Source organism: Halichondria panicea, chromosome 13 (assembly GCF_963675165.1).
Source record: "Halichondria panicea chromosome 13, odHalPani1.1, whole genome shotgun sequence".
NCBI lineage: Eukaryota > Metazoa > Porifera > Demospongiae > Suberitida > Halichondriidae > Halichondria > Halichondria panicea.
In genome coordinates this window covers 1,627,195-1,652,483 of record NC_087389.1, presented here as the reverse complement: position 1 = coordinate 1,652,483, position 25,289 = coordinate 1,627,195, and the positions used below count along the sequence as shown (strand labels likewise).

Sequence of the window (25,289 nt, the reverse complement as noted above, 5' to 3'; positions counted from 1 at the left end):
CAGTTAACATTGTCAATGTCTGAGTATAATTATGGGCGTGGCCTCAGTCTTTTGGTGCTGACCACGCCCACTACAAATTCTAGTTCTAAGGTTGATGATCATTACCCACTCGCACGTGGTGTTGTTGCTCAATCCCCAAAGCTTGTCTGCTGGTACTGATCTGTTTCCATGGTTTGATGCTCTGATACCTCCTCCAAGATCCCTCCAGCCTGTGAGTTTGTGTGTACTATAATAAGATCATGTCGGAAGGTTGATGGATAGCCTCTATGACTCATAGTATGAGACAAGGCAGGGGGGTGTAGCTTACAAGCCTACCACTGATCACAAGCCTCACTATGACTGTATGAATATGTAGTTGTGACGACATAACTATATGCACACACCACCGTTACCCTACCCCACTCCTTCAGTTAACCCGTAGATAGCGTTGTTGGTCGTGTGTGTGGTTGTCAAGGTGGCGGAGGATAGTGAGGGGAAGGTGCGATATCGTCGGGTGGTGACCCCCAGCTCTCAACGATGGGTACCCCCCACAGCCAGGGAGAACGTAGACCCCATGCAGACACTCTTCAGGAAAATACGAGGGTGAGTGTGTGTGGTTGGGGATATGTCATGTGACCTCTGTCTCTCCCCCGTACAGGATACTCAATAAGATAACTCCAGATAACTTTGATAAGCTAAGCTATGAACTCACTCAATTACCAGCCGTCCACACGAAAGAAGCTCTCAAAGGAGTCATCCTACTAGTGAGCACACCCTCTCACACTTCACACACCCCTCACACTTCACACAGGTATACGAGAAGGCCCTGGAGGGACCCCACTACACATACATGTACGCACAGCTGTGCCGCAGACTCAACGAATTAGTACCAAACTTTGAGGAGCCTGGCAGCCAATCCACTGTGAGTCATGTGACGTGTCAACAATCATGCATGGTTGACCATTCTCCACTGCAGACATTTCGTAAGCTGTTACTGCACAAGTGCCAGGAGGAGTTTGGGAACAGGAAAGCTTGTAAGTGGTGTGGTTACTTAGCGACCCCCATAGCACTACTCCCACACAGCGTTTGAGAGGAGAGATGGACTCAGCTCAGAAGAGGAGGAACAGAGGGGCATGGCCAAGAGGAAGATGCTCGGAAACATCAGATTCGTTGGTGAGTACATGATTCATGCAGCTGCATGGATGTTCCCAGAATTTTCAAAAGTGGTGGCTATTTAATCCCATTCAAACACACACACATTTTCTGCATAGGCTAATTTCGATAGAGTACGGTAAATATAATTATTGACTGATGCAGGGGAGCTGTTCAAGATTGGTGTTCTGCACGAGGCCATCATCCACAGCTGCATCAAGGAGGTACTCCTTTACCATTGTGCGTGTGTGTGCATTGATTGACTACCCCTCTCCTCTAAATGCAGCTGCTTGAGCGTCGTCGTGGCGCCAGCATTGCAGACATTACTGAGAATATGGAGTGTCTCTGTCCATTTCTGAGCACGGTGGGGGGTAAACTGGACACGCCCAGAGCTAAGGTGGGGAAAAAACATCATTGTAATAAATTATACCAGGAGTGTATGAAGACTTCATACACTCCTGATTGTACTGTTAGCACTGCATGTAGACTTAGTACTAGCTATGAATATCCAGTTTATAGTACCATCATAGTAGAAGTAAGATTGTTATTAAAGCAGCAGTTGGGTATTGGTGGAATTAAGTCATCATTGCTGTCAAAGAAATTGTTATAACTCGCATCACTCCCATATTGTGAACCCTCATATTGTGGACCCCTTCTCTCTTGAGCCTTAATTTCTTCTCTTAGTTGTTCAGTTTCTTTTTTAGTCTCTTGTTTCAGTTCGTTGAAAGCCTTCATCATGAGTAGCAGGTGTTGATGGTCACTGGTTGCCATGTGGTTGTCAAGGTCCCTCCTCACCAGTTGCTCCTAGCACCCAACCTCTGAGAACGAACATTCGACGGGCTCAAGGGGACAACTCCCTCGATGGATGGGAACCTCTCCTCTCTTGATAGTCTTGGAGCACTCGTTAGGGCACTGCACTGGATATTGCCCACACCAGCTGTAGTGGCCTCTACCATGCACCAAACACGGTCCAAACTCCCCACATTCTCCCGTTATAGTGTGATAAGTGCCCTTCTCCCGGCAATGCTCACAGCTATAATCTCGACACAAACAGCAATCTCGTATATGATTGCTCATATTGTCTCGCAGTAACTTCATTTTGCAACTTTGAGGGCAATCGATTTCAGTAAACCCACAATTTGACTCCACATGACCGACTAAGCTTCCCAACTCCCCCTTCTATGTACAGCCTTTGCTCTTGTTGGTGCAGTACACTAGAAGCTCATTAGTATCTCGAACACGCTCTTTGTTCAGTAAATACGTCGTCACCCCTGTGTTTCGACAATGAGGACAATTTTTGCCTTGCTCTGCATACCATTTCTTCAGACAGCTAGCTCTTACAGAAATGTTGACCGCAGCATGACATCAGTACTGGTCGTTCTTGTAGGCCGGAGCATATCATACAGTTGTATTTGTCTGGAGCTGGCTTAACTAAATCGTAGGTTTTTTGTACATTCTCCTTTTCCACTCGACACCTAGAATGTGAAGTTCTTCTTACTCGTTCTGGGAATAAAGGAGGTCGTATTTGATAAGCCTTCTTGGCTGAAACTCATCTAAAGTAAATGTAGATCATGTGATCTAAGTATTATTTAGAACACACCTAGCCAAGATTAAGTGTTTTAATCTGCGTGCCGAGGATGGCCTCGAGGTTAACGTGGTGCTCGAGGCGCAGCCGAGTGCATTACATAACCGAGAGGCCATCCGAGTGCACCAGCATTAAAACACGTGACTTGGCTAGGTGTGTTCTAAAGGATTTAGTGCTGTCACGTGAGCTCTAGCCTCGTGGCAGCTTACATTTTAAATCAGTTGCTGGTGGCTAGCTAGCTGTAATAGCAAGTTTTAGTAGGTTTGTAGATCCAGTAACTGATGCAAAGGAGAAGGGGATACGATCTAAAGCTATCTGGACTGACTGGGCATGTTCTCGACTTATTTCCTGCTGACCAACAGTCCCGATCCCACACTGGATATGCCTCCAGTTGATCTGGCTTACTGGATGGGGAACTTTGTGCGCAAACTATATGGCAATGAGTATCTGGTTTGCTCTTTTGGAACGCTATGATATTCGAAGCACCTTTGATGAAACGATTATATGGATCTGGCTTAGGTACAGGTACGTACATCTTCGAAGCAAGCTGAGCCTATTTCTCCAGACGAAAAAGTGATGCTATGGTCAAGTCAGCAATTCGGTACACATGAAACAAGTCGAAACAATAACATTCAACTTTCTAATACTTTTCAGCTTTGCTTGTGTACGTATTCAATCTGCTTGTATTATTATTATAATTATGATGACATTCAGATTCAATCTGCTTGTATTATGATTGTTTGATAAAAGTGTGCATTAACAAACCAACTTAATCCACACTTAACAACTTAAAGCACACTTAAGTGTGGATTAAGTTATTTAATCCATGGTCACCTGGCTACTTTCAGATAAGCTGATTGGCTGGAGATCATGTGATCCAGCACTAAAGACTTATTTCATTATAATAACAGTATTCATTACCTGTTTCATTGTATTCTCTTACACACGCACACACGCACACACACACACACACACACGCACGCACGCACACACACACACACACAATCTCTCTCACTCTCGTTAGGGTTGGATGGACAAGTATTTTGAGCGAATGCACTCTCTGACCTTTAACCCTGACCTCCCACGGAGAATTCACTTCATGCTGTTGGATTTACGCGAGCTCAGGGCTAACAAGGTAAGCTGTCACTTGACATAATAACACATCACATGACCTCCTACAGTGGCAGCCTCGTCGCTTCTCAAGTCAGCCTGGACCACGCCCCATCCATGAGATACGACAGGAGGTGTACCACGACAAACCCACCCCTCCACCATTGAAGCCATTTAAACAGCCACCTTTCAGAGGTACAGTACAGAATATGAGATGAATTTCTACAATGAGTACATGAAAAGTTTACACGTACTTTTTTGCCCACCTCAGGTTCCAAGTACCCCCCAGTGCTGCCACAGCGTACCCCCTCTGGTGACGAGGGGTTCCTCACGTCCCCTCCGGATGGCAGACACTTGTTCTCACCACAAGAGTCCATATCCATGGAATTTCCGACACCACCACCACCACCACCACTCCTTCAGGCAGATGGAGGCGTGATCAAAGGGGCGGAGCCTAGCAAAGTGGAAAAGAAACCACTCAGAAAACTCCCCAAAGCAAAGACTGGCGACACAGTGAGTCCTGCATAATGATTGCTGCTATTATTAACCCTGTGTGCTTGTAGGTTAGTCTTCGTCCCTCTTTGGGAGGGCTCAAGCCATCGTTACGGCAACCATCACATGACGATGACTCTACTGGTTCCACAACCTCACTGACTGAGAGTGGTGAGAGCAAGGTCAAGAAGGTCGAACGATTACCTCGTACTAGGGACGACTCATCAGACGATGAGGACCAACCAAGTTAGCCATCAAACCATGAGTTTGTCAGGTTAATGTTTATCTCCCACCCACCCCTCAGATTCTGCTGCCCCCCTTCACCCAATAGCAGGAATGCCCCCTCGACCGTTTGGACCTGGCTACCCCCCACACATGATGCTCCCCAGAGTCTACCCCCGACCACCTATGTACCCCATCACCAATATACCCCCTAGACCAATGGTGAGGATTGTCACTGTGTGTACTAGCTGTGTCTATGCCATCACCACCCCCTCAGATGTATGCCCCTCCCCCTGGTCCAATGCATCCCCCTAATTCCAGGCAAAGGTTATACGGCCCACCTCCCCCAATAGGACCTCCCATGGCCCCGTACACTGGGCCACGGTTCAGACCACCACCACCGCAAGGGTGAGCTCATTTATTACACCAGTAACTTCATGTAAAATATTTATACAGGATACAGTCTAACTATGGACCACCCCCTGGGTGGGTCACACCCCCTCCAGAGAGACCACACCCACTAACAGAGCTGGCAGAAGTCCCCCTTCCCCCACACTTAGAGCGAAATGAGCCACTCAAGGTCAAACATATCTCTGCTAAGACTGGCAAGAAGGGCGGAGCCTCAGGAAAGAAAGCAGTAAAGAACGAAAATGAAAAAGCTGTGGTGAGTGTGACTGACTGTGTGTGTGTGTGTGTGTGTGTGTGTGCGTGCGTGCGTGCGTGCGTGCGTGCGTGCGTGCGTGATGGTGTGTGTTTGCAGGAGCTTCTCATTGGTCAGCTGCTCAAGTCACGTGACCTTGAGGGTAGTGTAGCGGCTGTGAAGCTAACGAGTGTACCCAGAGACGCACTCACCACCCTACTCATCACCAAGACACTCGGGAAGTCAGGTAATCCTAGACACAGGCACGCACAACATTATGCTTTAGTGAAAACCCAATCACTTGTTTTATACGGCCAGACCAAAATGCAAGCCTCATTTCAATCATGTACATGTATAAATTGAGTGTGGAATTATGTCTCCATTTCCACAACCAGTGGAGTGTTGTATACCTGGTACATGTAGTTGTACATGTATGAACATGGATCAATTGCTGACTCATTGTTGCAGAGGATGACCGCACTCGTATCAGTGACCTCATCAAACAGCTACACTCAGAGGAGCTGGTAACGGCACAGCACTTCCTACAGGTAGCCCTCCCCCTACCCACACCTACACACACTCCTCACACTCCTCACAGGCTGTTGGGAAGGTACTGTCGTCAGCTGGTGACTATGAGACCTCCCTCCCCCAGTACAAGACCTATCTAGCCGGCTTCATGGCCAGAGCCATCGCACACGTAAGAACTCTCTCTGTACTCAGTATGAGGAGATCACATGATCTGTGTCGTAGGATGTCGTGGAGTTTGGTGCCATAGCAACGACCTTTGAACACGGAGCTCATCATCCGACATTGCTCGTTGTGTTGCAAGCCCTCACCACACTAGTTGGAGAGGTGAGTAAATGATGCATTTGAGTGGTTAAACGATCTGTCTCTCTGCTCGTCTCTAGGATACGGTGTCTCGTAGAGTGCGTGGGTTAAAGCTCTCCTCCTTACTGCCAGTTGAGTACCGATCTCACGAGGCCATCACTGAACTACTGGAGGCAAAGGTTTGCTCATAATTATTATGCCTCGAGGCATAGCCGTACGAGGAACATGGTAAAGCTGATTGTGTAGTATTATATTCTAGCTGAAATTGCTCAACTGTGCCATGCGACAAAAACTAACCCGTTCTCTTCGATTTTGATTTGTCGATTTGTCGATTTGTCGATTCGCAAATTTTCTCGACTTATTGCTCGTTACATACGTGCAAGGGTAATTCTAATTGATTCCACCTGCAGAAGCTGATCTTCCTGTATCCCCTGCGACACATTCAGACTGAGCTGTCAGCCAAGCTACGACAACAAGACATCAGCTCAGTGGCCATTTACAAGTGGATCAAGGTACAGTACATCACACTAGCTCTATGCCTCGTCATGTTTCATGTGTGTGTGTGTGTGTGTGCAGATCAATGTTGACTCCACCTACTACCACACCCCGGAGTTCATCATGGTGCTCACGAAATGGTGAGTAATACGTATCATTATAATTACCCTGATACCCACTCACACAGTATTCTGGAGTATGTGTGCTCGGAGTCCACGCTGGCCCCTTCAGTTGCTAGGGCCGACAATCCATCCAAATCAGTCGTCACTAGAGAGAAACAGCTCATGGAAAAGTTTAAGGTACGTGGCTATAATTATGACGTGTTTAGGTAATGATGTAATGTGTTATGTACATGTACGTAGCCCATCCTTTGGTGCACAGAACTCATGATTCATGCTGTAACTGTTGTTGCCCTCAGGTTCTTATTGAGAGGTTTGTGAGTGACGACACACAGCTGCAGATCAGCACACTCTACGCCACACAGACTTTCTGTCATCAAAACAACTTCCCTAAAGGTATTGTGTTTATGCACGGTACTGGTAAAAATGAAAGCATCGTGGGTGCTGATGCCTCGGTGGAGGTGTCAAAGCTACATAACAATAGCTTTTATACACATTATAAAATTATCATGATGAACATTTTTTGCATTAATATAATTATTTTACTGCATGCGCAGAATCCAGAACCACACGGAGAAAAACAAAGAGTGGGTAATGATTGGCCATGATTATTGTTAAAAACGATTGATGCCAAAAGTTCAAATCTCTTCTCACTCTTGCAGCTACCAATAGCTAGCATTCTAGTGCAAAGCTAACTACTAAGTAGAGTAGCAACACTCTATGGACAAGTTTTTAGGCTGTAATGGCTTCCAAGTAAGCAAAACTAAGCAACTCAAGGAAGCATTATTTTGCAAATCCACGAAAACATGACTAGAAGCCTATATAGAAACTCTTACTTGCACTTCATTGATCCTTGAGCAGCTATAGCAGTCTACACAGACAGACAGACAGACACACACAAACACACTACCGTATACCTCGCTACTCTTACTTGCACTTCATTGATCCTTGAGCAGCTGTAGCAGTCTACACAGACAGACAGACAGATACACACAAACACACTACCGTATACCTCGCTTGCGCATGCGCACCGAGGCATAAAAATTGAGTACCATGTTACCAGCTGAAACTGTTTGACTGTTTGAACCCAACTTATCAGCTGAAGCTCGTGATTGTACGTTTGAACCCAATTTTTTTTTGACAGTGCAATGTTATTATGGACAGCTGCATGTAGTAAATAATATTTGTCCCCCTGCAGGTCTACTGCTGCGTCTGTTCTCTTACCTGTACAGTATGGACGTCGTGGAAGAGGAGGCTCTCCTCAAGTGGAGGGAGGATCTCTCACAAGAGTACCCCGGGAAGGGAAAGGCTCTGTTTCAGGTGAGCCTATGTTCTACACTGTATACATTACACTGCATGGTGCAATGATTCTGAGCTTACATTTACTTGTAAGCATGTACATGGAAAAGTACTCCCATTTGAAGAAAATTGACTAATTCCGACAGATCTTGTTTTTCATCGGCCCTATTGAGAGGGTATAGAGGATAACTATGATTCTCATATTGCCCATGGTGTGTATTATATGTAACTTGTTGTGCAGGTAAACCAGTGGTTGGTACTGTTGGCTGAAGCAGATACCTCTGAGGAGGAGACTTAACTAATAAACTATAATAGACAGACACTTAATTATACCATGCCAGCACCGATCAAATGGGCGGGACACCATTGTACTGTGTAAACAAGAATTGTACAGTTTTTGATTTAATAATAAGTGTTTAACTACTTTCACAACTCCTGCATGGCAATTGATGTAAAGACCACGTACTGACAATATGAATCATGGCGTATTATGGCGTAATTATATGCTTATTGTGGTTTTCTAACTAAACAATGATTGATGTAGCTTTGTCTCTTGTACAAGCATGCAACTGTGATAATATTAATTTTGTTGGTATAATAATTATATAACATAATTATAAGATTATAAAGATTGATAATGAAATTCTAACGATAAATTAAGCCTGACCTCAGATCAGGTGGGTGGACAGTTGTGCAGGTATATACAAATTGACAAACATATACAACAGACAAATATAATTATGTTTATGTTTGATGAAGCTGTCTCTCTGAGCAGTCCTCGTCTGAGATCTCACTGAGGGTGGAGTCAGGTGACATGGGTGGGGCAGGGGGGTGGTAGTCGGATACCACCGTAACGGGAGACGGGGGACGACCCGGGGGAGCGTACGACATACATGTACCCTCCTCATCATACAGGTACTCATCTTGGTTCTCTGTACTCACGGTTGTCATAGAGATGGTACTCTCGGTCTCTGTTCTGGCGAGACTGTCAAGTTCCTTGCGTGGGTGTGAAGGTGGATAGTGATGGTAGTCGGATGGGGGATATTGCTTCCCCTGGTTGGGTTGGTCCTGACCTCTCTTGGGTGCCCATTGGTTGGCCACCTGCTGTTGGGGGTAGTGATACCCACCGTTGTGATAGTACGGGTGATTCGGTTGCTGTCCAAGCAGGAGCGGGTTGGGGGCACGTCCACTAATCGTCGCTGGATAATGACTCTGACTTACGGAGTACGACAAATTATCGCTGACGAGGTCATAGTTGAGTGATGGGTTGGGTACGGGGGGTATAGGATACTCGCTCATTGTCTGTGAGAACACGGAGATGTCATCTTCAATATCAGTGAGTGCGTTGTATGAGTGGGCCAGTGTCATCGGAGAGGGTGGAGGGTTGGTAGGGTCTGTTGCCATGGGCTGATGTTGTTGCTTGTACATACTCCCGTGGGATATGTGACTACCAATCTGAGTAGTGTTGGTATTTCGAGAGATATCAGAGTAGTAGTCGGACACACTATCCACTCGAGGCTGTGGGGACTCAGCTTGTTTGTATGTAGCCAGGTTAAAGTTGAAGGCTCTAGACATTCGACTACTGGTAATCTCAGCTTGCTTCTTCTTGTAAAACTGACGACAACAGTAGCAACAGAAGAAGAGACCGATCACGGCTATAAAGAACGAGATAACCACACTGGTGATAATGATGGGCGTGCTCAGAAGGGTGGCAATTGAAGTAGGCGTGGTTATAGGTTCAGGAGTCATAGTGGTAGGACCTGGAGGGGGTGGGGAGTATGGTACAGGTTATATAAGACACATAGAAGAACGTCAATACAAACTACATTGTTATATAAATAGCCAGAGCATGCATTCTATAAATACATGTAGCAGGTCAGGGGTACACATTCTGTGCCACTCACAATCTAGAGGTTCATCGATGGTTTGGTTCAGACAGTCCACCATGCCATCACAACGAGAGGAGTTATAGAGACAGTGGTAGCGGATCACCGACCCACCCCCCAGAGGTTTGTAGGTATCGTCCTCTACGTAGCAGCCAAACTGATTGGTTTCACAGCAATCCATCTCGTCCTCACCATTGGAGCAGTGGCGGATACCATCACATTTGAGCTCCATGGCCACACACTCGTCACCAGTGTCAGAGAGATAGCAACCGAAGTCACTCTGACTACAGTTACCTGCAAGGCAAGGGTAGAAATATGGCTAAAATACATAATTATTTTGGGGCCTAACATCAATAATTATGCTCCGAGCACTTTGTTATTGTTGATGTGTGCTGCATAATGTGCAATCGATTTATGACTAATTACGACTTCTTCAAAAGTCAAGGGAATGCATTGTATACGTACAAGCTCAGATTAGATTGCCAAGTCAATCAGAGACACAGACTTTGTCATGGCTTACATGTTTCATCGGCCCCATTCCGACAATGAGGAATGTCATCACACAAGTAGGTCCGTGGGTAGCATTCTGGGGAGTCCCCTCCACACGACCACAGCGAGTTACCACATGGGACATCTGAGAGGGGGAGCATACAATGACACATACACACAAAATTAATGATAGCTATCCCGTACACACACACACACACACACACACACACAATGAAAGTGAGGGGGTGGCCTACCAGAGCATGTGACGCCGTTCTCCAGCTGGGTATTGGAGGGACAGGAACACTGGAGAGCTGAGGTGTGGGAGTCAGACAAACAGTAGTGACTGCACGGCCTCTCTGCAACCAGGCAGGGAAGATTTACCGGAACTGGGGGAGAGAGAGGGTGGGGATTGCTTGAAACATGACATACACAACTGTACATGTATGTACATATTGCTATTAGTCACTCAGCAACTCCACTCACCCGGCATGGTTGTATGTGCGAGCATGCCCACTATCCTGGCACCCCCAGAACTCCACCCTCTATAGATGACTGCCTTACTACCATTGTGCAGGAAGATGGCCTCCTCTACACTATCGTACCAGAATAAGAGCAGCTGCCCGTTCACCATGGTAACAGCTAATCCCGTCACACTAGCTGGTGCTGCCGAATGGACGGATACGATAGTCCCATTATTAGGGAAGAATCTCTCAATGATGACAAAGCGAGTGTTGACAATGCTGACCCAGTAGATGGAGCCACTCTCTGGCTCAAGAGTAATGTTCCTGATACTTCGTCCTCCGAGGTCAACAGAGCGCTCAGTACTGGTGCTGTCAGACATGTCCATGTAACGAAGCTCTGCCCCTGCAACCATGCCTAGTTCTTTGTTGTGAGCCACATACGTCCAATACAATCGCCTGAGGGGAAGTTATGTGACGTTCAGTAATATGTGCAAGGATTGTAACTCACTGTCTGTCAGTGTCAAAGAGTAGCTCTCCCAGTATGTTAAGCACATAGCGCTTTTCTGTCGCCTGGAATTCCAGTACGGAGCCCACCCCCTCTCCGTTGATGGTGGTGAGCTCTATTTGGAAGCCAGGGCTTGTTGTAGTGAAGACGTGGCCACCTCTCCAATCGTATGCCAGGGAATAGGGGGCGGAGTCATTGACTAACGAATACGAGTAGTCAGAAGAACTGTCCATTGACACACTACACAGAATTAAGAGAGACACAATGTACCATACATGTATGATTGTGCTCCTACTGATCTGCCTATATGCACACTTTTTCTTCAAAATCGAATGCTGATCTAAAATCTGAACACATGCATCATTAGATTAGACTCTACTACACGGTAAGCTTATATATTATGTGTACATGTATGTACCCCTGCATATCACACTACGTGTCACATGTACTGTACATGTATGTACAAGGTGTATTCACCTGTGCAGCTGTGAGGTGTCATCAGTAAACAGGACGCTTTTATTGATGGGGTCATAGGTCATACTCTGAATAGACCCCACCGGAGGAAGGGGGAGGGGCTGTACCTTACTGGAGCTCTTCTCAATGGAGGGGGACACGTATGGTAGGACGTACACACCATCCTCAGTGGCCAGCAACACAAAAGTGTCGTCAGCTGGGGTTGGTGATTATACATCAACAGCTGCTACACTACACAACTACTGTACTGCACACAGCACTTTTTGACAACTACATGTACATGTATCTCTCACCAGCACAGGTGATGTGGTCGATGCCATTGCTGTCTGTTTCAATTACACTGGCCTCTAGAGGTGGGCAGACACAGGTCCCCCTCACCCCGGTCTCCACCAGACACACTGCTCCCCCACCACAGCCCTTGTTGTCCACACTGCACTCATGGAGACCTGAGGGAACAAAACCACTCAATTAGTTGTAGTTACATGTACCAAATCAGTATTACATGTTGTAATTCATGTTGTAAGTTAGCTATGATACATTCGAACCACCCTCTCTTCCCAGAGTCGGTATGACACAAGTACCTCGATTTGGCTTGATTAGGCTTGGTCACGTGCAAAATTTAACGTTAAAGAATTGTTGCATGTGACTAATAACTCAATTTTAGCCTAATCGAGGAGGTACTCGTGTCGGACCTCCTCTGCTCTCTCCCTACTTGAACCTAGTTGTGTACTACTTTAGTCACCTGGTTGCAGCGAGTGATGGCTGATTGCCAATGAGAGGGTGGAGAGTGGCTGGTTAAACAGGGCAATTGATATGGCAACTTCGTTGTGGTTGTTATTGGAGTCATCGTGCTGTACCTTCACCACAGTGGGTAGACTGTAGACACAAACATACAACAGCTGGTAAAGCCGATCTCATAACCGTTACAATAATAGTGCTAGCAACACTTATGTAGCACCAACACGTACGTGTCTCCTTGTATGACGTACGAGTCCCCTTTGTAAGTGCTGAGGTCCTTGACAGCTGAGTTAAACTGACCCAGTAGCGATTGGTTGTCCTCATCATCCACTTCCTGACTGTACACCAACCACTCCGGACTGCATATCAATATCACGGTCAGTCATGAGGTTAGTCATGTGACTATATACTCACGGGTCATTGCTGTACACTCCAAAGTAAAGCTGGTCGCTGATTCCTGCATTAGCTGTGTAGTTGAGAGCCAATCCAAACACCTCAGTATAGTCAGGTGACTCCCAGAACACATCGGACATTGTGCTGCTCCCGTCCATTCTCCAGCGATAGATCTTTGCTCCAGAATCAGGAGACCAATATAGATTGCTGTGTGTGTGTGTGTGGAGTGGGGGGGGGGGGGGGGGGGGTCATACACATACTATGTATTATGCATAGCACACATAATAATTTTGCTTGTACATGGACAGTAACATTTGCTTACCCCCTGAGGGGATCCAGTGTGATGATGTTGAGTGTCCCCAGGCTAGGGGGGACATTGTACAGCACAATCCTGTGACGACCATCAAGTTGGGCTACCTCAATCACATGACGAGCAGAGTCCACCCAGTAGAGGTTGCGGCCAAACCAGTCAACAGCCAGATCGCTAATCTCCCCCACACAGCAGTGCACTACACGCTCAGCCGGGAGAGAAGTGTTGTTCAGTGAGTTACGATACACCAGCTGCATGCAGGGAGGTCATGTGAGGATCATGTGCCAGTCATGTGACCCAGAGGGACATACCTTGTCGTCCTTGCTGACCCAGAAGAGAGTGTCAGTACTAAAGTCAACATCCATATGGTCCACATTAATATTGAGAATTGGTTCATTGTTCCCATTCCAGCTGACGCCAGCCCTGTTCTCTGTAAACTGGAAGACCCCCAGGAGAGTGCTACCCATCAACAGAGTGGCTGGTGGCTCTATGTGGGGTAGGTCAGTAGTCTCAAGGAGTTTATACTTGCATGTACATACGCTAGTACGCTAACAGTACATGTATGTGGGCAAGCGTGGTTTGTGGCTCACCCATACAACTTCCTTGAGTGGAGGTGTCCAATATGAAGTGGTCTGCACATGCACACGAGGGGGACAGACACAGTTGGTCACACAGCGAGCACATAGGGGAAGCTATGAGTTGGGGGAAACATCATAATATTTAGAGTTATCAAGCACACGGATTGCACATACGTGCACTTGCACTGTGATCGACAGCCAGCAGACCGTGGAGACCCCCTGAGTTGTGTACAGTCTCAGAGGCAGTAAATTCGACCTTGTCAACCCTCGCCATAGATGCCCCAGTGCCACTACGATCTGTCCAATAGAGGTAGTTACCATGTACCGCCAGCCCTGCCACATCATTGGGTGCGATTCCAGATTCTGGGTCTATAAAGAGACACTATAGTGAACCGTTTGTAACAACACTCATTGCACGTGGGGTAAATGATAATTACAAGAACATACCACGCAGTTGTTCGTCTGTGTGCTCTCCTGTGAGACCGTTGTAGCGGAACACTTTGTCATTCTGTGTCTCAGCAAAGTACACCCAGCTGGAGAGAGGGTCCACTGTGATGGTGGCAGGCTCACGGATAGTGTTGGGGGGAAGGTGAGTGAGTATTTGAGTGCAATTTGTGCCGTCCATATGGCAACGCTCCACCCTCGGAGCACTCTTGTCAAGGTCAGTCCAGTACATGAACCTAAAGAACGGTCGGGTGTGCAGTTAATCAACTAATACACTGATCCAAACAGAGCAACCCTTTCCTTACAGTGTTCCTATGAGAAATCGATACTCTCCCTTTATACGGTAATAATACTATTACACTGTATGTAACAAACTCCCCCAACAAAATACCAAACTTGTATCAGACAGACCTGTTGAGTAGGTCAAGTGCCAGCCCCTGAGGCTTCCTCCCTGTTTGCACAAGCACCTTTCGATATCTGTTGGTCTCACCAATTCCCACCACCTCGATCTTGTCGAGGGCAGAATCGACCCAGTAGAGGTTCATGGCGTATGCGTCAATGGCAAGAGACTCTGGGAGGGAGATGCTCGTCTGGATCACCACCTCTTCCTCCCCCTCCGTACCATGCACTGGGGCTCGACGAATCTGTGGGGGGTCCATCTGGCTCCAGTACACCTGCACAGGGGGTAGGGGACAATGACACACACATATAATTATATACACACATGGTCAGGTCGTGTTTCAACAGCTGCAAGTATTGATTACAAGGCACACAACACATTAGGATAATGACTACACAAGTACACTCTCTCCGATCACCTTATCATTTATTTATAAGGTAACAGTACACAAAGGATAAGGACTTTGAATACAGCACACACAATAGCTGGTGGGCATGGCAGTGGAGGAGGTGACTAATTACAGTGTCATGGCTAATGACCCACTGGAATTATTCTCATGAGATTAGCTACACAGGTACATGTAGTACACACCACACACAACACCGACTGTACATGTATCTGCACCCACCACCATTAAATGGGGGGTCAGTATACACACACTAAACACACACACCACTCACAAATAATGTTACGACATCATAGGCAATGAACCGTGCTGATGCATTGGGCACTGTCACAGAGGTGGGTGTGTCCACAAAGAATGGCGGAGCATCCAGAGAGATGAGTCTCACGTCAGTGTGGCTGACTTCGCTACTAGCATCGGAATCGTGGCGTTGAGTGAACAGTAGAAACTCGTTTGGGTCTGTAGGTGGTGGGGAGTGACTTATTGGGTCCAAACATGGGTATTGAAGTAATATACACGCCAGTCTATTAATGCAGTAGTTAAGCTGACAGCTAGCTTTAGCTTACAGGGGAGGCAAGTATCGCCATCGGGGGAGAACAGGATGCCAGTAGGACAGGCACACTGCGGCTCAGTCCCATCCCCGATGGAGGGCACTGTCAGACAGAGCACGTCACAGCCACCATTGTTAACAGCACAGCTATTCTCGGACACTACGTGTGTGTTAGGGGGGGGGGGGCAGCATGTCATTCTATTGATATGCCATATCAACAACACAAACAGTTTATTGGTATACAAGAATATTAACACTTACTGCTCATTTCAAAGAAATAGCAGAGATCCTGAGGGCTCAGTGTATAGTTGCGTAGGAGCACCTCCTCCTCCATATCACCTGACCCGAGTTCCATGGAATAGAGGGCCCCTGGTCGGTCGATCTCTGAGGTGGTGTGGTCAACCTGGTTCAACTCAGTCCAGTACAGAGTGTTGCCATGGATAACCAGCTTGTAAGCAATACTTTGAGTAACAATCGTATCCACCTGTCGCTGAAATGGGGGAGGGGGGGTAGTAAATGGTCAATGCAATTGCTAAGTGCACAGCCAATTACTAGTAGATAGCAGCTACAGGATATTACTCACCACAGCTGTAGTGAGGTCGAGTCTCTTGATAGCGTGGGAGGGTGTGCTGTCGCCCTTGTTGGTCCAGTAGAGGACCTGATTAACAACATCTATCTCCATGCCAACAATCTCTGGTGAATCTACTACTTGCATAAACCCGTCGTCAGAGCTGCCATTCAACATCATACGATGAACAAGGAACATGTCAGCCACATAGTAGAGGTACCTGTGTGTGTGTGAGGAGGAGGCAGGATCTTAATGTCGCCACTAGGCCTATCATCACATGACTTACCCGGTAGTGAGGTCAATGGCAATTGGGCCAACATCTGCATCTTCTATCACCTTGAGAACCCTGCGATGTTGACCGTCACAGGTGGCTACCTCAATACGGTTGCCGTGAGAGAAGTAGATATTGTTTCCAACCCAGTCAACGGCCAGCCCCTTGGGATGGTCCAGGTCCCTATCCAGGATCTGTAAGAGGTACCGTATAGCGGGTATGTTTAGAGGGTATAAACTGTCACGGAAAGAGACTGTTCGAAAGGTTTTTGCTGATTTAATTTTTGCGGAAGAGCAGCCTTTTGCAGCATGCATGCATGCATGCGATATTATATTCTTAATCAGTGAAAACCGTAAACATTTACATGCATACCCTCGCGCATATGGTATGTACATGTATGTGCTGACACAAGACATGCAAAAGCCAGTAAATAAACCACACCCCACATTGGTAGATCCCTCCCCCCCCCCCCACACACACACACACACACACACACAGTGACTCACCGTCTCCACAGAGGAGGCGTTGCCGGGGAGGGCTCGACGGATGGCAACAGGTGGGTTCTGGTCCACCCAATAGATCATACGGTCACAGATGTTGCATTCAATAGTGTCTACTAGTTTCAAGCCAGGGATAACCACAGTGGAGGAGCCATTCGTCAGTCGCATGATGTCATTGTTGTTGGAGAAGTAGAGCTCTGATAAGACACCAGCTGTACCTGTGGGAGAGGGGGATAAACAGGTGTATATACCTCGCAAGGAATTCACGACTTACAACATTTCTAGGAAATCAAACAACACCCGTTCAGGACAAAGATTAACTGGCTATGAATGCAATCAACTACTAATAACAAAAGGCCTTCAATCAGCCAATGCTTGAAATTCACTAAAGGAGAGGCAGCTGTAACATGAGCCATTGATGATAGTCCCCCACACATTCACCACATGTTATTAATACATTGCAGCGCCTTCAGGCCCATGTACTAGCCTCGTCCCTAGGTCGAGTTGTCTTTAGGTCACCAACTAGGCCTGGTAAAGATTGTATATGGGCGTGGTTTCAATTCGTTCACCATAATACTGAAGGGGTACCAGGCCTAGTTTTCTCCCTTCCGTTCTTTTAGAGAAAAATCGGCCTGGGAACAAGGCTAACCATGTACAAGTACAAGACATTAATCTAATCAGATCCTTATAAAAGGGTTACGATATCAGATTGGCTACTACAAGACCACTGTACATTATTGATAGGGCTTGATGCCAGGTTACACCCACTATAGCATGTCCAAATCCAGTCAACCGATCATCAATCAGTGCTACCATTCATGTAGCTCCGTGCCAGGTCAAACAGACAGGCACTGTGGTGTGAAAGCTAGGAACATTAATGATCTACATGTAAACTATTGCATAAGAGAGTACGCACTGTTGCATTACAGGGGGCTCACATGACTCAGAGCAGCAGCTGGGGTATACAAGGAGAGAACGTGTGTGTGAACTAACCAAGACAAGTGAACTACACATGTAAGCCCTCTAGCAATCGATTAGAAACACGGTAACACAAAAACTTGTTCTTAGCTAATTAGATTAGCGAGATTGGGGCACCCTTACAAATTATCAGGACAGACATCAGTATAACCAATGTTCTGTGGTGAATACTACGGTAACCATAGATTGAAGAGTTACAACGCATACCAGTGAGTATTACATTTGAACAGGCCTAACCAAGGAGAGACTACTGCACTACATACCTACTAAAGGTGTTGTCTACGCATACCGCCTGCCTAAAGGCGTGACTAGTGAGACTGGTGCTACAGAGTCTGACTTCAAGGCCTACCACATTCACTGACTGGAGCTAGTGGATCGTGCGTGAATACAGACATTTATCTTAAGAATGGCAATCAGGCACAAACACACACGAGCTTGAAGCCACTCAAAAAGCCACAACAAATGCTGTCATTACTGGCACTCAGTACTTGTAAGTACAAGAGATAGACTGTGATCAGACGGCTTATGGAATTCCAAAGGATTAGGCTCCTACTGCACTACTGCACCAGCCAGTGGAGTTGTTTCAACTACCTGATGGATATCGTAGCAAGATACAAGAGCACAGTGGTAATGTAAGCATGGGTTCCAGCTCTTGTTGACAATTAAATGCTGTACAAATGCACACACAGTACACACAGTATATGGGCAAGTCAGCAACACATTCCATCTGACTAGGCACATACACAGGAAATTCTAGTCACCATCTGTAGCTACCTTCCTTTAAAATCACATTACCCAGGTGCCACTAATTAATTGAATCATGCACCATTTACCCTCTAGTTGGTAAGACAGCAGCACAAAGGCTTCACCTAAAACAAAGCCTTCAATCAACTGCCAAAACTGTTACTAGTAACCATAAAGTATTTACATAGAAAGTATGATTTACACCGTATTTATTATATAGTACATGAAATACGCAGTCTATTCATAGTCAATATAAAGTGAATGGAAGCTCAACTGCATCGCTTCATTAGCCCCAATAACGGCCCCAGGCTGTTAGTGATGTGTTTGGCACACACTACACACTACACAACGCTGACTCTCTATTCACTATTCACAGTAGAGCTGGGCGCCTTCATATGAGAACATGGTATGCATTCCGTAAATACAAGCCTGAAATTTACCAATCACCTAGAAGAGTACACACATACACACACAATGTCTCTATTATTTATATCACACACAACCTACCAAACATTCACACTCCCCTTATGGGGTAGCACTATACAGTACAGCTACATTGTAGTGGTGTATGTGTGTAGTGGTGTATGTGTGTGCTGTGTCTGTGTGCTCTAGTCTTATAATGGTGTACCTTGAAGGAGTGTCCATAGGGTCAGTAGGCACACACAGAGGGCTCCTCTGCTCATTGTATATAGTATAGCTTTGTTAGTGGTATTAATTTATGAATTGGTCAATCAACCAATCTTCACACGGTCGGCCCTTTGACCAACTGGTGTGATTAATCGCACTCAGGGAGAATAGAGAAGTAGAGACCTCCTTCTAATAGTCAGTGTACTTGGCTTGATAGAAGAAACTCTTTGATTTGTAGTCTAGCTATCTTGTTTGGTTGATCGACGATCGCGATCTACGGGGTCGAAAGCGTGTGTCTATTTTTAATTTGTGGCATCGGAGATACACAGGATGGGCGTGGCCCACATCTAATTAGCTAATCACACTATAAATGTACGTGTAGACGATGGAGACGGTCACTAAGATCATCCAGGCTGGAGACGGTGCGGCAGTGCTGACAGCTCTACAGCAGTTCACGGAGGAGGTAAGCAGACCATCATATCTCATACTAAACTAAAGGGCTAGTCCCCATATCATGGCATATACATAACAATTAGTACTATCTACTCGAGGATCTTGACTGGCGTAATACTGACATTTGACGGTGAACTGGCTAAATTAGACGTACAAGCACCAAGCTTGTATTTTTACTGGGGAAGACTGTAATGCTGAGGGTCTTAGACGGTTGTGCGAACGTATGCAGTATTTATTAACGAGCGTACTGCTTTTTTTCTTCTAGAACAAGACCAACTTCCAGCTTGGAGAGAGTACAGACATCAGAAAGGTATTGAATACGTGCGTACATGCATTGATCTTACAACACTCTCTGTATGTCCTCTCACAGTCCTTCTGCAGTGCTGTACTGCGCCTGCTACAAGAGGAGGGGATATGGTCACCAAGGATACTCTCATTAGCACTGAATGCCCTCAGGGTATTTGCCCGGGAGCATCAAGGTGTGGAGGGGCTCATCAGTCGGGATGGGTTGCTTGTGATAGCACAGCTCGCTGGGCTGAGTACTCATGGCTCAGAGGAGGACATACCTGCAGACAGACTGGAAGGTGGGTGACTGCATGGAGAGGATGCTCACTTGTGTGTGGAGTGTGTGTGTGTGTGTGTGTGTGTGTGTGTGTGTGTCTAGCTCTGTCCCCCCCCCCCCCTGTAGTGATAGTTGAGGCGACCAAAGTACTGTGTAACATTGTACTCAATCATCGCTACCTGGCCCCCCTCACGGCGGACATTGGCTGTCTGACTGGCCTCTCATCCAGACTCTCCCTGGCAGCCACCTTGCAGCCACCACATGACCTCCTCTTCTTTGACCTCAGACTCTTGTTCCTCATCACGGCTTGTGGGCCAGCTGAGAGGTATGTACAACTCGTGTAGTTCAATAATATTCCTACATGTAGAGTAAGTAACCGATCTTCGCCAGATACCTATAATCGGCGGCTATTGCTCGAAGCACAAGACGATTTTACACAAACTAACTACATGGACCTACATATGGGTAAGAAAGTAACAGCTCCCAAAAATTTGGAAAGAATAACTCGCTTGCGGACAGAGTGGTAGTCATGAGAAGTGAGCTGCCAAATTGTCGTCAGTGAGACATCTATCTCCGTCTTTGCACGCTTACTAAGCACTGAAACTACCAGCACTAAACAATACTTCTTGACACAACTCTAACTAGTAAGCACTACTTGCTGGCAAAGCTGCAGATCGAGCCCCACCCAGTGAGCTGACGAACATTTTGCAAAAAAATAATGCTGATTCAGCAACAATTGTGCACAGTCAGCAATAATTAAACTGGGATTAGCCTCGATTACAGGCCGCACTGAAGATTATGTGCACAATTATTGCTGAATCAGCATTATTTTTTTTGCAAAATTTTTGTCAGCTCTACTGGGTGGGGCTCGATCTGCAGCTAACACTGCCTGCAAGTAGTGCTCACTAGTTAGAATTGTGCCAAGAAGTATTGTTTAGTGCTGGTAGTTTCAGTGCTTAGTAAGCGTGCAAAGACGGAGATAAATGTCTCACTGACGACAATTGAACAATTCGGCAGCTCACTTCTCATGACCACCACTCCGTCCGCAAGCAAGTTATTCTTTCCAAATTTTTGGGAGCTGTTACTTTCTTACCAATCTGTAGGTCCATGTAGTTAGTTTTGTGCAAAATCATCTTGTGCTTCGTGCAATAGCCGCCGATTATAGGTATCTTGCGAAGATCGGTTACTTACTCTACATCTTAATTGCAGGGTAGCGTTCAGAGACTGCTGTAATGGAATTCCTATTCTAGTCAATCTTGTTGATGCTACTTTGTTCGGACCGTCACCGAAAGAGGGTATGGTTTCTGTTCAAGCCACACCCATCTGTGAGGATGAGCCGAAACCGAAGGTGTCACCATGTAACCTAACAAGAGAGGGTGTTGCTTGTTTGACCACGCCCATCTCAGTGCGTCAGTGCAGTGTGTTGTGTGAGGCCCTCAAGATCCTGTTCAACCAAACTCTCAACTGGAAGGACGAGTATGATGAGGTAAGGGGATGGTGCAAGTGTGTGTGTGAGTTGTGAGGGTGTGTGTGTGTGCAGGATGAGCTGTGCCTGTGGCGACGCCTCTCTCAGTTGGTACGGATCCTCCTTATCTCTCTCCCCCCACACAGAGACAAGACTACCACAGACACCATCAGGTATACTTCGTGTGTGTGTGTGTTTTGTTTGAGCCATGACTGGAATTCTCCTAGTTTCATGCCATGTAATTAAGTAAATAATCTCCTATACACTTTGATCAATAGCAATGTTTCTATACAATTATCTTTGTTGTCCCACAGTCACTGTGCTGAGCTTCTGGTCAACACTCCAGAGCAGTGTGCTGTGTCGTTCTTGTTCCCCGGGGATGTTCAAGTGATGCCCACATTACGACCTCTGTACCCTGACCTTTACGACTGTGATGGCCTGTACGCTAGCAACCTTGACTGTGTGTGTGATGACTGGAACATGTGTGCAGTGTTGTCACTCATCAACTACCTTCACTGGCAACTGGTGAGCCAAGTCTTAAAATCACAGACATTTGTACCACTCTCTTGCAGGGTTGTGACTCAGAGCGTTCCCGTCTCTCCCCAGCACTGACTGCCCTCAGGGTGTTGGCTAAGGGTCACCGCAGCATACGACGCTACCTCAGGTCCATTGTGAGTGATGTGTGTGTGACTGTGTGTGGGTTGGTGTTAGCTGCTCTTGTCCTCTGTGCAGATTCTGCCCACATTGAAGGAGATCACACAGCGACCAGATGAGGGGAACTCCCTCAAGAGCATGTTAGTCGTGTAGTCCCTGTAATGCTAGTGGTATTTTATCCCTGCCTGCAGGATAGTATGTCTGATGACGGCGGGGTCAATGGGCGCAGAGGAAGTAACAGCTGACCTGCTCTTTGTGCTGTGTAAAGAGAACGGTGAGTATGCTATTTCATGGCCGCCATTATTGATAACACATATATACGTCACAGAAATTCAAATGTGTGCGGCTTGTCACACGCACACACACACACATATGCACACACACAGTATCTCGTCTGGTGAAACACACTGGTTTCGGGAATGCTGCTGGTCTACTCATGTCTCGTGGATTGTTAGGGGGAGGGCGTTGTGAAGGGGAGGAGCAGTACTCGTCAGACAGTGAAAGCTCTGACACAGAGGAGTATCAGAGATCACGTGACAAGTGAGTGGCTGCTTTTGGTGCATGTCTTCATGTTGCCTGACATTGGTGTGTAGACTGGACCCAGTAACTGCGGGGCCAGGTGACATTGAGGATAGCCCCTCCCCCTTGGATCACATGACTGAAGAGGAGAAGGAGATTGAGGCAGAGAAACTGGCAGAGCTGTTCGACAAACTGAACAGGTACTGTTACTCCAATACAGTAGACTCTCGCTATTCCGGTTCTCTGAAGTACGGCCACCTCGATATACCGGCCATTATTTTGGTTTGGCACGGATTGCTAGCTAAATAATTACTGCACAAAACTCACCCTAAAGTACGGCCACTCGCTATTCCGTATACTGGCCAGTGCTGGCTGCCCCAAACTAGGTTGTCAAGGTAATTTTATACGTTTATTACGGCCGGATATGACGTAGGTGTGGTTTGGCAGATAAGAGCAGAATGATTCATTATCCTCGAGACAAGAACTGCAAAATTAGTCATTAGATTCGAGATAAGGTCGTTTTAAGCCACGGCTATATTTCCTGGAATACAGCCAGCTCGCTATTCCGGCCAAGCTGCACTGTCCCAAGGGTGACCGGATTAACGAGAGTCTACTGTACAACACTACGGTTACTAAAACGTTTTAGTAGGCACTACACACACAACTGACTAATGGCCATAATTTTATGTTTATTATGTGTACGACGTGTTGTGTACTCGTGCAGACACGGTGTGATCAAGGTGATGCCAGTGGGTAAAGATGGGAAGCCAGTTTTAGACCAGGATAAGTCAGAAGAAGATTGATGATAGAGCCTCCTCAGAGTTCAATACGTATATAGGTTTTCAATTTTTGATGCACACTTTTAATTACGAGTTTGTAACCCATCAATAATATGTTGTTGCACACAACCAATCAAGATAAGATTATGATTAAACACAATAATAAATTAACAAAACCAACAGCCATCAATCATGTACTAGACGAGTCTCTATAGGTACAGTTCAAAGTCCATGAGCATCACGTGGCCTCTGGGGGTCAGGGGAGGTTGGGAGTAGTGAGGGGATTATATGAGTGCTGTATACAGAGTTGTGGGGGTTGGGAGATAACCTGAAGACTAGGAAATCAACTCTGCAAGAAAACACTAGATTTTATAGCGTACTGGCAGACCACATCAAAGGCTTGATATCGTTTATGCACAATGTTTGTTTATAATTATATACCAGAACATGCAGCTGATATCGATATCATACCAGGATGTGTAGGCAATTTTACCTGAAGCACATGCACCCACCGTGTCTTAAAAAGGCGATTTTCACCTAAGCACCATGCACCCCACCCATGGACTTGAATTCTTTTTAACACTGTACAAGAAAGCATAATTAGCATTAAATGAAAGAACGAAATCTCTTTATGCATGTAACCGCTATAAGTCGATTAGTACGCCATTATTATGCCCACGTACTGTATAGCTAAATATCAGAGGTGAGGTACGACAGCGGGTGCAACTCTAGCAAATAGTATCTGATTGAAAACTAATTGTCTGCCCACCTACAACGTTATATCAGAGTGCTGCATTGCGCCTGTCGTACCTCCTTTTGCTAATGGTTTGTTCCCATGCAGGCGATTTGTTTCTAATAAACCAACCGCAAGGGGAAAAATACAACCTAAATAAATGCAGAAAATCGACCTGGGACCGAGATTTTTCTCTCGAGAGCTCGAGCTGTATTAGATGTATAGTCCTCGTGCATGAGTAATAAATAACATATATTATTACGTACAAAATAGACAAGTCAACAGTATAATTAATTATATGCTAGCTGTGAGCCTTCCAAGATGTCCTAGCACTGCGCTATATGGATGGAATCTCCAACAAAAATGTCTGTGGCAAAGCTTATACACAACGAGATAAGTACGAGATAAGAGATTTTACTTCCACCCTGCTCACGGAAGTGTGTAATGATGTTCGCATAAAACCTGACCTGCGAAGAAACATTCTCGTACTATAATACAGCCAACACTAGATGGAGCTCCACTTGACACTCTGCCAATGGAGTGTGAGACAGAATTCTATCCCCATGCCCCATCAAATTAACAAAAGCTCCCTATATAACAGCGGAGAAATCAAAGCTGCAGTATCAGAACAGTTTCCTTGTAATGTTACCTGTTAATGTTGTTAGACATTAATTTTTTGCCCCGAGATGGACAGCTTACTAGATCATGAGTGCTTTGTTTTTGTGGTGTCAAATACAAACCTAGCCTCGTTGAGTGACGTTTCACTGAGTTGTGGTAGGTATTAACTCTAGGTCGCCTTAGTAGGTGACCTATAGCATTATTTTAGAGACAACGAAGCTAAGACAAACCATGCTTAGCCTAGTAATGATGTTTTACACGCTTGC

The 25,289-nt window shown here is 46.1% G+C and overlaps 3 protein-coding genes across 5 annotated transcripts in view; 2 read left to right on the top strand and 1 right to left on the bottom strand.

The window, feature by feature from the left end:
• The first annotated feature begins 70 nt into the window (after positions 1-70).
• Positions 71-8,353, top strand: LOC135346843 (eukaryotic translation initiation factor 4 gamma 2-like). 2 transcript variants are annotated; one of them, XM_064544596.1, is made up of 26 exons: positions 71-211; positions 411-582; positions 638-743; positions 791-901; positions 956-1,013; positions 1,063-1,152; positions 1,297-1,355; positions 1,418-1,528; positions 3,741-3,851; positions 3,898-4,021; positions 4,098-4,339; positions 4,390-4,564; positions 4,623-4,762; positions 4,818-4,948; positions 4,997-5,204; positions 5,301-5,427; positions 5,649-5,728; positions 5,779-5,877; positions 5,931-6,032; positions 6,089-6,187; positions 6,419-6,520; positions 6,585-6,643; positions 6,691-6,802; positions 6,922-7,018; positions 7,821-7,942; positions 8,163-8,353. In XM_064544596.1, the coding sequence occupies exons 2-26, from the start codon at positions 554-556 to the stop codon at positions 8,217-8,219; spliced, it is 2,751 nt and encodes a 916-aa protein (XP_064400666.1). In that variant the 5' UTR covers positions 71-211; positions 411-553; the 3' UTR covers positions 8,220-8,353. The 2 variants fall into 2 exon arrangements, with proteins under 2 accessions (XP_064400666.1, XP_064400667.1); XM_064544597.1 differs by having other exon boundaries at positions 7,821-7,948; positions 8,169-8,353.
• Positions 8,354-8,491: 138 nt separating this feature from the next.
• LOC135346840 (low-density lipoprotein receptor-related protein 5-like) overlaps positions 8,492-25,289 on the bottom strand; it is a 31,601-nt gene continuing 14,803 nt past the window's right edge. Inside the window, exons 1-24 of one of the 2 annotated variants that reach the window (XM_064544592.1) lie at positions 19,242-19,530; positions 16,898-17,109; positions 16,407-16,585; positions 16,136-16,340; positions 15,814-16,042; positions 15,569-15,712; positions 15,280-15,461; positions 14,611-14,873; positions 14,203-14,435; positions 13,930-14,124; positions 13,768-13,869; positions 13,489-13,664; positions 13,190-13,428; positions 12,889-13,074; positions 12,705-12,833; positions 12,479-12,612; positions 12,030-12,182; positions 11,740-11,932; positions 11,266-11,502; positions 10,780-11,213; positions 10,551-10,682; positions 10,328-10,441; positions 9,826-10,101; positions 8,492-9,681 (exon numbers count right to left, since the gene is read on the bottom strand). In XM_064544592.1, the coding sequence (XP_064400662.1) occupies positions 8,666-9,681; positions 9,826-10,101; positions 10,328-10,441; positions 10,551-10,682; positions 10,780-11,213; positions 11,266-11,502; positions 11,740-11,932; positions 12,030-12,182; positions 12,479-12,612; positions 12,705-12,833; positions 12,889-13,074; positions 13,190-13,428; positions 13,489-13,664; positions 13,768-13,869; positions 13,930-14,124; positions 14,203-14,435; positions 14,611-14,873; positions 15,280-15,461; positions 15,569-15,712; positions 15,814-16,042; positions 16,136-16,340; positions 16,407-16,585; positions 16,898-17,109; positions 19,242-19,296 (5,418 nt within the window). In that variant the 5' untranslated portion in view covers positions 19,297-19,530 and the 3' untranslated portion in view covers positions 8,492-8,665. Of the gene's footprint in view, positions 9,682-9,825; positions 10,102-10,327; positions 10,442-10,550; positions 10,683-10,779; positions 11,214-11,265; positions 11,503-11,739; positions 11,933-12,029; positions 12,183-12,478; positions 12,613-12,704; positions 12,834-12,888; positions 13,075-13,189; positions 13,429-13,488; positions 13,665-13,767; positions 13,870-13,929; positions 14,125-14,202; positions 14,436-14,610; positions 14,874-15,279; positions 15,462-15,568; positions 15,713-15,813; positions 16,043-16,135; positions 16,341-16,406; positions 16,586-16,897; positions 17,110-19,241; positions 19,531-25,289 lie in introns of those variants that run through there. The other variant, XM_064544591.1, reaches the window with a different exon arrangement.
• LOC135346850 (synembryn-A-like) lies at positions 19,543-23,805 on the top strand. The gene is made up of 13 exons (XM_064544606.1): positions 19,543-19,703; positions 19,959-20,003; positions 20,064-20,277; positions 20,382-20,580; positions 21,465-21,741; positions 21,796-21,893; positions 22,035-22,245; positions 22,293-22,391; positions 22,453-22,514; positions 22,566-22,648; positions 22,761-22,914; positions 22,968-23,093; positions 23,618-23,805. Exons 1-13 carry the CDS (start codon positions 19,626-19,628, stop codon positions 23,694-23,696), a joined length of 1,725 nt encoding a protein of 574 aa, XP_064400676.1. The 5' UTR covers positions 19,543-19,625; the 3' UTR covers positions 23,697-23,805.

Excerpts from the sequence above, each read along its gene's own strand:
- LOC135346843 (XM_064544596.1), top strand. The coding sequence starts at position 554 with ATGCAGACACTCTTCAGGAAAATACGAGG. Across the intron at positions 5,729-5,778 it reads CGGCACAGCACTTCCTACAG|GCTGTTGGGAAGGTACTGTC; the intron begins GTAGCCCTCCCC and ends CACTCCTCACAG. Across the intron at positions 6,033-6,088 it reads TCACCACACTAGTTGGAGAG|GATACGGTGTCTCGTAGAGT; the intron begins GTGAGTAAATGA and ends GCTCGTCTCTAG.
- LOC135346850 (XM_064544606.1), top strand. The coding sequence starts at position 19,626 with ATGGAGACGGTCACTAAGATCATCCAGGCTGGAGACGGTGCGGCAGTG. Across the intron at positions 19,704-19,958 it reads TACAGCAGTTCACGGAGGAG|AACAAGACCAACTTCCAGCT; the intron begins GTAAGCAGACCA and ends TTTTTCTTCTAG. Across the intron at positions 23,094-23,617 it reads CTGTTCGACAAACTGAACAG|ACACGGTGTGATCAAGGTGA; the intron begins GTACTGTTACTC and ends GTACTCGTGCAG.